The sequence below is a fragment of the Pongo pygmaeus genome, chromosome 2 (genome assembly GCF_028885625.2).
Source record: "Pongo pygmaeus isolate AG05252 chromosome 2, NHGRI_mPonPyg2-v2.0_pri, whole genome shotgun sequence".
In the NCBI taxonomy this organism is placed as follows: Eukaryota; Metazoa; Chordata; class Mammalia; order Primates; family Hominidae; genus Pongo; species Pongo pygmaeus.
The window spans coordinates 176564164-176577788 of record NC_085930.1 but is presented as its reverse complement, the minus strand read 5'-3'; the positions used below and the strand labels follow the sequence as shown (position 1 = coordinate 176577788).

Sequence of the window (13625 nt, the reverse complement as noted above, 5' to 3'; positions counted from 1 at the left end):
TCATGCCAAAATGTAAAGACCATCGAGACTAGGAAGGGACTGCATCAACTAACGAGCAAAATAACCAGCTAACATCATAATGACAGGATCAAATTCACACATAACAATATTAACTTTAAATGTAAATGGACTAAATGCTCCAATTAAAAGACACAGACTGGCAAATTGGATAAAGAGTCAAGACCCATCAGTGTGCTGTATTCAGGAAACCCATCTCACGTGCAGAGACACACATAGGCTCAAAATAAAAGGATGGAGGAAGATCTACCAAGCAAATGGAAAACAAGAAAAGGCAGGGGTTGCAATCCTAGTCTCTGATAAAACAGACTTTAAACCAACAAAATCAAAAGAGACAAAGAAGGCCACTACATAATGGTAAAGGGATTAATTCAACAAGAAGAGCTAACTATCCTAAATATATATGCACCCAATACAGGAGCACCCAGATTCATAAAGCAAGTCCTGAGTGACCTACAAAGAGACTTAGACTCCCACACATTAATAATGGGAGACTTTAACACCCCACTGTCAACATTAGACAGATCAACGAGACAGAAAGTCATCAAGGATACCCAGGAATTGAACTCAGCTCTGTGCCAAGTGGACCTAATAGACATCTACAGAACTCTCCACCCCAAATCCACAGAATATACATTTTTTTCAGCACCATACCACACCTATTCCAAAATTGACCACATACTTGGAAGTAAAGCTCTCCTCAGTAAATGTAAAAGAACAGAAATTATAACAAACTATCTCTCAGATCACAGTGCAATCAAGCTAGAACTCAGGATTAAGAATCTCACTCAAAACTGCTCAACTACATGGAAACTGAACAACCTGCTCCTGAATGACTACTGGGTACATAACGAAATGAAGGCAGAAATAAAGATGTTCTTTGAAACCAACGAGAACCAAGACACAACATACCAGAATCTCTGGGATGCATTCAAAGCAGTGTGTAGAGGGAAATTTATAGCACTAAATGCCCACAAGAGAAAGCAGGAAAGATCCAAAATTGACACCCTAACATCACAATTAAAAGAACTAGAAAAGCAAGAGCAAACACATTCAAAAGCTAGCAGAAGGCAAGAGATAACTAAAATCAGAGCAGGACTGAAGGAAATAGAGACACAAAAAACCCTTCAAAAAATTAATGAATCCAGGAGCTGGTTTTTTGAAAGGATCAGCAAAATTGATAGACCACTAGCAAGATTAATAAAGAAGAAAAGAGAGAAGAATCAAATAGATGCAATAAAAAATGATAAAGGGGATATCACCACCGATCCCACAGAAATACAAACTACCATCAGAGAATACTACAAACACCTCTACGCAAATAAACTAGAAAATCTAGAAGAAATGGATAAATTCCTCAACACATACACCCTCCCAAGACTAAACCAGGAAGAAGTTGAATCTCTGAATAGACCAATAACAGGAGCTGAAATTGTGGCAATAATCAATAGCTTACCAACGAAAAAAAGTCCAGGACCAGATGGGTTCACAGCCGAATTCTACCAGAGGTACAAGGAGGAACTGGTACCATTCCTTCTGAAACTATTCCAATCAATAGAAAAAGAGGGAATCCTCCCTAACTCATTTTATGAGGCCAGCATCATCCTGATACCAAAGCCGGGCAGAGACACAACCAAAAAAGAGAATTTTAGACCAATATCCTTGATGAATATTGATGCAAAAATCCTCAATAAAATACTGGCAAACCAAATCCAGCAGCACATCAAAAAGCTTATCCACCATAATCAAGTGGGCTTCATCCCTGGCATGCAAGGCTGGTTCAATATACGCAAATCAATAAATGTAATCCAGCATATAAACAGAACCAAAGACAAAAACCACATGATTATCTCAATAGATGCAGAAAAGGCCTTTGACAAAATTCAACAACGCTTCATGCTAAAAACTCTCAAGAAATTAGGTATTGATAGGACATATCTCAAAATAATAAGAGCTATCTATGACAAACTCACAGCCAATATCATACTGAATGGGCAAAAACTGGAAGCATTCCCTTTGAAAACTGGCACAAGACAGGGATGCCCTCTCTCACCACTCCTATTCAACATAGTGTTGGAAGTTCTGGCCAGGGCAATTAGGCAGGAGAAGGAAATCAAGGGTATTCACTTAGGAAAAGAGGAAGTCAAATTGTCCCTGTTTGCAGACGACATGATTGTATATCTAGAAAACCCCATTGTCTCAGCCCAAAATCTCATTAAGCTGATAAGCAACTTCAGCAAAGTCTCAGGATACAAAATCAATGTACAAAAATCACAAGCATTCTTATACACTGATAACAGACAAACAGAGAGCCAAATCATGAGTGAACTCCCATTCACAGTTGCTTCAAAGAGAATAAAATACCTAGGAATCCAACTTACAAGGGATGTGAAGGACCTCTTCAAGGAGAACTACAAACCACTGTTCAAGGAAATAAAAGAGGATACAAACAAATGGAAGAACATTCCATGCTCATGGGTAGGAAGAATCAATATCATGAAAATGACCATACTTCCCAAGGTAATTTATAGATTCAATGCCATCCCCATCAAGCTACCAATGACTTTCTTCACAGAATTGGAAAAAACTACTTCAAGGTTCATATGGAACCAAAAAAGAGCCCCCATCGCCAAGTCAATCCTAAGCCAAAAGAACAAAGCTGGAGGCATCACACTACCTGACTTCAAACTATACTCTAAGGCTACAGTAACCAAAACAGCATGGTACTGGTACCAAAACAGAGATATGGATCAATGGAACAGAACAGAGCCCTCAGAAATAACGCCACATATCTACAACTATCTGATCTTTGACAAACCTGAGAAAAACAAGCAACGGGGAAAGGATTCCCTATTTAATAAATGGTGCTAGGAAAACTGGCTAGCCATATGTAGAAAGCTGAAACTGGATCCCTTCCTTACACCTTATACAAAAATCAATTCAAGATGGATTAAAGACTTAAAAGTTAGACCTAAAACCATAAAAACCCTAGAAGAAAACCTAGGCATTACCATTCAGGACATAGGCATGGGCAAGGACTTCATGTCTAAAACACCAAAAGCAATGGCAACAAAAGCCAAAATTGACAAATGGGATCTAATGAAACTAAAGAGCTTCTGCACAGCAAAAGAAACTACCATCAGAGTGAACAGACAACCTACAAAATAGGAGAAAATTTTCGCAACCTACTCATCTGACAAAGGGCTAATATCCAGAATTTACAATGAACGCAAACAAATTTACAAGAAAAAAACAAACAACCCCATCAAAAAGTGGGCGAAGGACACGAACAGACACTTCTCAAAAGAAGACATTTATGCAGCCAAAAAACACATGAAAAAATGCTCACCATCACTGGCCATCATAGAAATGCAAATCAAAACTACAATGAGATAGCATCTCACACCAGTTAGAATGGCAATTATTAAAAAGTCAGGAAACAAGAGGTGCTGGAGAGGATGTGGAGAAATAGGAACACTTTTACACTGTTGGTAGGACTGTAAACTAGTTCAACCATTGTGGAAGTCAGTGTGGCGATTCCTCAGGGATCTAGAACTAGAAATTCCATTCGACCCAGCCATCCCATTACTGGGTATATACCCAAAGGACTATAAATCATGCTGCTATAAAGACACATGCACACGTATGTTTATTGCGGCATTATTCACAATAGGAAAGACTTGGAACCAACCCAAATGTCCAACAATGATAGACTGGATTGAGAAAATGTGGCACATATACACTATGGAATACTATGCAGCCATCAAAAATGATGAGTTCATGTCCTTTGTAGGGAGATGGATGAAATTGGAAATCATCATTCTCAGTAAACTATCGCAAGAACAAAAAACCAAACATCGCATATTCTCACTCATAGGTGGGAATTGAACAATGAGAACACATGGACACAGGAAGGGGAACATCACACTTCGGGGACTGTTGTGGGGTGGGGGGAGGGGGGAGGGATAGCATTAGGAGATATACCTAATGCTAGATGACGAGTTAGTGGGTGCAGCGCACCAGCATGGTACATGTATTCATATGTAACTAACCTGCACATTGCGCACACGTACCATAAAACCTAAAGTATAATAATAAAAAAAAAACAAAACAGCAAGTGGGAAAAGTATCACATTAATATTACTTGCACATCTAGCAAATGTATTGTTTTCTTGTTCTCTTAATTTAATAACAATGTTCTTAGAATTCTCATTTAAAAATTAAGAGAAATAATGATTATGAAGGTATAATGAATGAGTTTGTAGAGTCCACATTCTTACTTCTAATCTATCATATTTCAGGGCCTGTTCTTTTCCTAAGACTGGGTTTTGTCTGCAGTGAGATGGAACAAAGGAGACTAAGTGGTTTAGTTTAATAGCCAGGGAGTCATTTGGGCTGGTGCCATTGCTAAACTGGGTGAAATTCTTCACTCCTTCCTAACCTGCTTTTTGGTCTTTCCTCTTGGTGTTGGCCACTAGGTCATTCCCTCTGTGTTTATTTGTCTTATTCCAGGCAATCCTGGGAGAAGAAGATGCTTATTTGCCGGACCTTGAGAGAACATTCTCTTGCATTTCAGTTAATTCACACTAATAGTGTGGATGCCCATTTCTCTCCACTTTACAGGTTTCTATCACTAGACATACTCAGATGCATTGACCTATTTATTATTGACTTATATATTACAAATATTTATTGCAAGCCAATTATGAGCCAGGCAGTTTTCTAGAGCATGCTTCCTTTGTCCTCTGAGGAACATTGTTAGATCTATCTTGTCTTGCAAGGCCAGCTTGACATGGCTTCTGGGCTCCCGGCTTCACTTCTTCCTTCTTGAGGAGACTATACTTGCAAGTCACCCTACCAGAAACGCTTCATGTATACATCAGTTCCACCAAGGGGAGAAAAATGAGCATTCACTCTCAGCTCATATCCACACCAGAACAAAACGTTTTAAGACACGATCTTATGCTGAAAATTTTAACAGGTTTTAAAGTGTATCTCTGAAGTGATTTTGTAACAGGTGACACAGAAGTTCCTTAGAATTTCATAGCTTCCCCAGATTTGAAGGCAAGTACATTTTATTTTAAACTAAGATCAAAACTAAATACAGAATATAAAAGGCACTTTGGCTTTGAGGTTAAATATATAGGGTGGGATTAATTCAAATCTGGAAAGCCTCTTTCATTCTGTCTATAGACAATGGCTAAGGGAGGAAAAGCTCTCTGTCCCTTCAAATATTTCACTTAGTTGGATACCTGATTTGAGGCTTACATCATTTACCTTTTATATCACAGAAAAACTTGATCTCTCTATCTCTGTATATATGTCATCTCTGGAAGAGCTAAACCTAAGTCACCTTTATCTGTAGCAAATTGACTAAATAGGAAAAAGTTCATTTATTTATTTCCTTGTCTTTGATCATCTGAAAATGTAATGATGCTGGGTGTGGTGGCTCACACCTGTAATCCCAGAACTTTGGGAGGTCAAGGCAGGTGGATCACCTGAGGTCAGGAGTTCGGGCAGCCTGGCCAACATGCCGAAACCCCATCTCTACTAAAAATACAAAAATTAGCCGGGTGTGGTGGCAGGAGCCTATACGCCCAACTACTTGGGAGGCTGAGATGGTAGAATCATTTGAATCTGGGAGGCAGAAGTTGCAGTGAGCTGAGATCGTCAGCCTGGGTGACAGAGAAGACTCCATCTCAAAAAAAAAAGGTAATTAATCTGGGATCTAATAGGTAATGGCTTTTGATTTTAACTCTTAAATACACTTTTGTGTATTTTTTTTTAACCAGATTCATCTGAAGTGTATGTTTCCCAAGTCATGCAAAAAGTTTTCTTTGAGATAAACGAAGATGGCAGTGAAGCTGCAACATCAACTGGTAGGGTGAATGATTTCTGGCCAAGCCAGAAGGAAAGATGGGGACAGGATGAACATTACCGTGCTGACCCTTTTGAAGTATTGTAATCTTCTTTTTCTCTTCTGCTGTCTAATACACTTCAGGAGGAAAAAAAGGAAATGGTTGCATACACTGTTCATATTTCTCTTCAGTCACAGCATGATACAAAAAGGAAGGGAAGGGGTTTGATTAGGAGTTGAGGCCTATCTACTGATATTTGCTCACTTGCGAATTAGATTACCTGTGAATTAGCAGATAGGACTTGTGGAGAAAACTTTAGGGCTCAAATATAAAATCATTATTTTTTAGGAATGCTAACCCTTACATAATTTTTTATTTCATTCTTTCACTACACCAAGTTAGTCCCCACTTTGCTAATTTGATTCTTGTTATTATGTCTGTGGCAGTGGCTCTCAAACTTAACCTGCACATAAAAAATCACCTGGGAAGCTTTAAAAACTCCTGTGCCCAGTCAGCCGGGCGCGGTGGCTCACGCCTGTAATCCCAGCACTTTGGGAGGCCGAGGCGGGCAGATCATGAGGTCAGGAGATTGAGACCATCATGACTAACGCGGTGAAACCCCGTCTCTACTAAAAATGCAAAAAATTAGCCGGGCGTGGTGGCGGGCGTCTGTAGTCCCGGCTACTCGGGAGGCTGAGGCAGGAGAATGGCGTGAACCCGGGAGGCGGAGTTTGCAGTGAGCCCAGATTGCGCCACTGCACTCCAGCCTGGGTGACAGAGCGAGACTGCGTCTCAAACAAAACAAAACAAAACTCCTATGCCCAGTCCACACCCCAAAATAATTAAATCAGTATTTTTGGAAGTGAAATCCAGACTCCAAAATTTTCTTAGGTTTTCCTAAGCGATACCAATGTGCATCGAAGAACCAGTGCTCCATAGTGGTTTGCAGCTTGCCTTTTTTATTACAAATGTAGTGCATAGACCAACAATAGCACCACTTGGGAACTTGTTAGAAATGCAAAATCTCAGATCCAAACCCTAGACCGACTGAATCAGAATCTGTATTTTGCAAGATCACTAGGAAATTCGTATGTATATTCTAGTTTGAGAATCACTCTTCTAGGCCATATTTCCTTGAACAAATGACATTTTAAATAGCATCTGTGCTGCATATAAATAATGCTTGAAAAATAATTAGAAAAAAGCCCTAAAATCAATTATAAATGGACAAGCAACTTTAATGAAATCCTCGTAAGTCTATTTTAATTCCTCATGCTATTTGGATTTTAATCAATATTTAAAAGGTATTTATCATTTAAATGTCTTACTGATAAATATAGAAAAATTGACATTCATTTATTAATTTCTTGATTAATTTGCAATGCTGCATTGGGCCAATGGATTTTGACATCTGGATGAAACACACTGTACTCCATTACAATTTTGTCATCTCCTGAAGGATTTTTGCATTGCTGTGCTCAAGGAACTCGGATTGTAGGGGATGAGCTATATTAATCTTTAAAGAAGTCAAAAGGTTATATTTGGATGAAATCGCTGGATCATGTAGACAAATTTTCCAGCTGCTTTCAAACAGTACTGAGAGAGTCCTTATAGATTATTGTTTGATCTCATTATATTGGTGAAGAAACAGGCCCAGCAATGTAAAGTGGCTTACCTGAGGCCATATTATTGATTGACAGCAGAATTTGAACACAACTCATGTTCCCTGACTTTAAGTTCAGAGCTCTTTATGTTATTGCCCACTGTCTGTCATTTTAAGTCTAAAATTTTCTAGGATTCTGTAACAATCATTAAGAGAAGGTAGATGAATCAACAGTAAAACTCCTCAGAATAGTCAGCCTGGGTATTTTGACTTTCAGAAATCCACTCAGGGACTGCTTAAAAGCAAAAAAAGTCCAAGTATTCACTGTAAATGGGAATAGGAGTAAAACTGACCTTGCTTTTGGATTTATCTTAATAATTCAGACATGAGCCTATATTCACTGGTTATTTGGGTATACCCTTGATATTCTGGATAGGAGAGTGCCAATCATGTTATCATACTAAGATTATATTTGACTGTTTTATAATTCTAATGATACATAGTGATTTTATTTTTCCTGGGGTCTGAAAATAACAGTACAAAATAATTATATTATTGGGAAATACAGTATCTGAATTAAGCATAAAACATTTAATCTAGATAGGAAAAATATCTAATTTTTTATATTTTCCCATTCTAAATATTGACAAATACTGTAATGGAGCAACATAATATAAATTATCATAGAAAGTAATTTTTAAGGCAGCAAATTTCTGCTTCAAATCTCATAATAAAAATCTCACACACATTCACTGCACAAATCCTAAAAGCTCTGAGCTCACAGAATAATTTTGAAAGAGTAAGTAAAAAAAAAAATTAATTTGAGCTCAGATGTGATTACCACAAACCCGAAGTATAAAACCGAAGTGCAAACATACCTAAATAGGAATTAGGAATTACAAACATTGTAGAAATAAATCATATAATGCAAATAAAAAGTGAACAGAAAATTACTGTTTAAAAGATAAATTTTTTCAACTGCTTTCACTAAATTGAATCTGGTATCTGGCTTGCTTCTTCATTGAGCATAAATATAAAGTTAGAATTATTAGCATAAATATAAAGTTAGAATTATTCTTTGAGTGACCTAATATTTATTCTTCAGTACTTTGGTTTTTAAATTTACTGAAAATTCCTCTGTATTTAGAAAATGGTTCGTTTTCCACATGTTAACTCCTTACACAAAATGACTTTTCCTATCTACAAAATGTGTTATGAATATACTTTCTTTACTGATCTTTTAATGCAAGTATCTAAACAACTGTTGTCTCTATTTTATAGGCATACACATCCCTGTGATCATGAGTCTGGCTCAAAGCCAATTTATAGCAAATCATCCATTTCTGTTTATTATGAAGCATAACCCAACAGGTACATTTTTGAGAATTATTTGGGGGAACTGATTATGTTTAGCAGAACTAGTTCCAGTTTCTAATTGCAATGTACATATCTGAAGTCATTTGTTCTTTCAATGGATATTTGTTAAGTGCATTTTATATACCAGGTATTGTATTTTAAGAGATGACAGAGGCCTAAAATAGGGCAGTGGTAATAATAGCTGCCATCATGGCTACTATATGTGGTAGCCATTTCATATAACCATCACTAAAGCTAAAATCACTCCAAAAGATTAGATATTTGACTAGTAAAGAACAAAAGCTCAGAGAAAGATTGTATAGTTTGTCTCAGGTTACATAACTGGAAAGTGTCAGAGTGGGAATGCAGGTCAACTGTCTGTGTATGATGCCACATTGGGGATGGAAATTGAGAGGTGTGGAGTTGTGAAAGAATTCAGAGGTGGATGCCAAAACAGTAAGTGAATGGTGTAGGTTCTGAGGGGAAGGAAGGAGTCAAAGGTAATTTCAAATCTCCAACTTGGGCAACTGGTGAAAGATGATGCAGTTAGGTAAAGGGAGTGTAGAAGTAGTGGATTGGATTGGCACTGGGCACAGTGTCAACACAGGGAAATTCAGATTGTCTGGATGGATGCTTCAGCACTTTCTCCTGTGAGTAAGAGAAGCCAGAAATGTGAATACAGCGGGAGAATTGTCAAGTTTATGTTTAGGATCCTTCAGCAGTCATAATGCTCATGTGAGAGTTACAAACCACAGGATAGTAGAAATTATATTTTACTCATCTCTGTATTCAGGCCAATATTTGGCAAAATGCCTTGCACATAATATCAGTTTCCCTATAGACAGAGGGTGTGAAATTGGGTTGGGCTCAAGTTCCAGCTGAATTCACTAACAGTTGTGAAACAAGTTGCTTGTCCTTTCTAAGCCACAGCCACATTTTCCCTATATCTTATTTGAACATAACAGTAGTACTCATCTCATAGAGTTAAATAAAAGAATTTTTGAAGCCTGTAACACTGTGCCTGGCACATACTAAGTGTTCATTATGAATAAATTAACAAATATGAATGAGTAAGTGAATAAAAGAGGAAAGGCAAGTGAAAAAGTTTAAAGTCATTTACACGGAGAAGAGACATAGTTAATTACAGAATCTGAATCTATTAGATTAACTAGCGATACTGATATTATTGGCCCAGTAAGGGATACATCACTCTTTTTTTGGCTCCATGAAACTAATGCTGAGTGACCATTCTGAAAGCCATATCTTAAAAACAATGAAACAGTTTTAGAATTGATGAGATTGCATTAACACAACTTCAATTCTAGTAATGGATGTGTCAGTGTTCAAATGTATTCTAAGTATGTCATTTGATCTATATGTCTGTCTAACCTTTAGATAATTCTAATTTTTTACAATTAATATATAATTATGTAGTGTGGAGACAGAAAGAAAAAAAGCTGCATTGGGCATCAATGCACAAGTAAATAATGGCATTTAGAATAATTATGTTTTACTCTATTTTCCAGGTTGATGACTTGTTATATGCAAAGGCCAAGTAACAGCTATCAGTAAAACAGCAGCAAAAATTCAAAACCCAAAATAACCCACTTATCTGTTTATTTGTGATAATGCTTAACTAGCAGATCTTAATGACAGTTTGAACTGTTTTATGTTCTTTATTGTAATGAGACTTTCTAAACTAGGGTTACTCCTTTAAAGTATTGTTTAAAATAAATGGCCACTCATTTATCAGGAACTGTCCATTGTTGCCATATAAAATGTAGAAAGGGCTGTTATCTTAAGACAATACATATTTAGTGATTTATCAATTTTTCTCTCACAAATGAACTCAAGAAATCATTGAGATTAATGAAGATAGTGATTTAGCATCACCATAGTGACTATTAAATGGCTTCATGGTATACATGAAGTGTATTCTGTCGATGGTTTCTGAAGTATGAGGATGAATGATTTTAAGTTTAATACAATCAATTTTTACATAGCCTGGAAATTTTCTTTGATCCAAACAGTCCTTTTGTGCAAAATCTATCCATTATTTGGATTTTCCTATCAGATGAATTTTATATTGCAGTATATTCCTCTAAAGCCCTTACTAAGCTAAACTTCTAGGACAATAAAGCACCTTTTTAAGGTTGGGGATGTAGGCCAACTTTATAGGCTTTGAGAAGAAAATTGTGAAAGATACTCATGAAAGTTACCATTCCTGAAAAAATAGTGAATTATGATTTTGAAATTGACAGGACTCCAGACATAATGAAAGTTATTGCATTTAGAACTCTTTTGGGTTGTGTGTTGAGGGGAGAAGCAGATTGCAGAATATCCATTAAGAATTTTTTTCTCGCCATTAGCTTGGTAATGCTATTGTATTGTAATATTAGAAGGTAAAAGCTGCTTCCATCTGATGAAGATGTTGTATAAATATATTGATTAAATATGGGGGTACCTATTTAGGACGGAAGCATGAAGATAAAAAATAATCATTTTTGCTTCAGTCTGCCTCTAAATTCTTCACTATTATGTCAAGGGAGATTTTATTAATCTGCCCAATTTAGTAGTGAGTAGATTGATGATGGCATGAAGACTCAATTCAAAATGTGATTCTTCCTGGAGAAAGAGACAGATTGAAAAGGCTGGGACTAATGGGTTTTATGTAACATTCTACACTTCTAGGTATTTAAAATTTTAAGATATTGTCCTCAATTATAAGTTAGTGTTTATAGAAGTTACTTTAAAATTTTTCCAGACAAGCTATTCTGATGAGCACTTTAATGCCATAGTATTATGGCATTAGTATTATGAAGATATAGGAGTTGCTGCTTATTCCTGTTGTGACTAAATGTAATATCTATTCTAGGAAATGTATTTATGTATCTTTATCTATCTGAAATATTGGGGTATTTGTTTTCTTTTTTCCAGAATTATTTTAATATTTTGAAACAAAACATTGTTGACTATAATTATTCATAATAAAAAGTAAAATCTGGGCCAGGTGCGGTGGCTCATGCCTGTAATCCCAGCACTTTGGGAGGCTGAGGCGGGTGGATCACGAGGTCAGGAGATTGAGACCATCCTGGCTAATACGGTGAAACCCTGTCTCTACTAAAAATACAAAAAATTAGCCAGGCGTGGTGGCGGGCACCTATAGTCCCAGCTACTCGGGAGGCTGAGGCAGGAGAATGGCGTGAACCCGGGAGGCGGAGCTTGCAATGAGCGGAGATCGCGCCACTGCACTCCAGCCTGGGCGACAGAGCGAGACTCCGTCTCAAAAAACAAAACAAAACAAAACAAAACAAACGAAACAAATAAAATAAAATCTGCTGGAGTTTATGTCTATTTCCATGTTATTTGTTCTTCAAAGAGTGTGTCTTTGGACTGAATAGTAGAGTTAATAAAAAAGGGCCGTCCCACTATTATTTCAAATACATTTAAATATCATTTTATTAGCTTTAAAATTATGCAAAATTTATCACCTTTGAAATTAACCTTTATTACATCCAAGCATAAGGAACTTAAGGCAACATTTGACATTGATTGATTTAGGCCACTTCTCTTAACCCAGTTTAAAAGAAAGGTGAATAGATTTTGGTACATCATTCTTTCTGTTTTGTCCTTTGGTTCTTAGTTCCTTTTCACTTGCAAACACAGGATGGTTGAAAACAGGTATTTGCATTTATGCTGTATACTATATTACTTTGGTCAGTATTTGAAAATACTAGAGATATAAAAATATTGTCAATGGCGGTAAAGTAAGCTTTGATTCAGAGATGAAAAAGGAGAATTGGGAAGTTGCACTTTTAACCCTGAAGGCTTACATCACGTGCATAAAATGATGATTGCTAATGACTTAAATTTAAAACTCTACCACGCTCATCACCATTTTATTATGCTATGTTCTCCGGACTGGGTCTCTATATTTAGAAGAACACCTCTCTGTCACTTTATTTTTGTTTCCCTCTATGAAAAACAGGATTAATGCTTTTTTCCATGACAAGCTGTAGTGGGTGTTAGTTTACCTCATAAATTACCAGAAAATGATTAATAATGATATAATTATAAATTTGAGACAAAGAAGTCTTTGCTATTAGACACTGCCTATTTATCTTACAGAGAAAAAAAGACCAAATGACATGCTAAGTATTAAGAAAAACTAATTATTATCAGTTGTTTTCTCCTAAAATTCCTAAAGTATATTTTTTTGTTTTTTTCCCCTAGAATCAATTTTGTTTATGGGAAGAGTGACAAATCCTGACACCCAGGAGATAAAAGGAAGAGATTTAGATTCACTGTGAATGAAAAGCACAGCCTCAGAATAAAAGATGATTTCTCAAAAATAGTTGATTGGCAAAATATCATCATCTTGACAATATTTGCTCTATATCTTATGTATTTTCTGTTTTAAACTGTGCCTGTAGTAATAGATATCTGTCTTGATAAATAAGTAAAATTAGGTATGCATTTGTTTCTGTTCCTTCTGTATGTTTTAGAAAATCTATATGCATCTAAAACCTTGAGCGTACGTAAAATATTACCATTCATATGTTAGAATAATCCTGTCTATAATATCTTAAATATAAAATTATTGTCTTCGATATCAAATTTATTATTCCCTAAAATACTGGACTATTAGACTCAGGCATAGCACCATTATCTAGCCATGGGGAAGTAAGGTAAAGAGACCGTGGCCATGGTACATGCCTCTCTGGGATGTTACTTAAGACACAGAGATCCAGTATTCTTTGCAGTAGAGGAGCTTTGGGTATTTCACTAAT

General features: G+C 36.4%; 1 protein-coding gene across 2 annotated transcripts in view; it reads left to right on the top strand.

The window, feature by feature from the left end:
• Window positions 1-13319, top strand: part of SERPINI2 (serpin family I member 2) — a 44081-nt gene extending 30762 nt beyond the window's left edge. Inside the window, exons 8-10 of one of the 2 annotated variants that reach the window (XM_063662394.1) lie at window positions 5811-5897; window positions 8761-8850; window positions 13069-13319. In XM_063662394.1, coding sequence (XP_063518464.1) covers window positions 5811-5897; window positions 8761-8850; window positions 13069-13145 — 254 coding nt within the window. In that variant the 3' untranslated portion in view covers window positions 13146-13319. The remainder of the gene's footprint in view (window positions 1-5810; window positions 5898-8760; window positions 8851-13068) is intronic. The other variant, XM_054482755.2, reaches the window with a different exon arrangement.
• The last annotated feature ends 306 nt before the right edge of the window (window positions 13320-13625 follow it).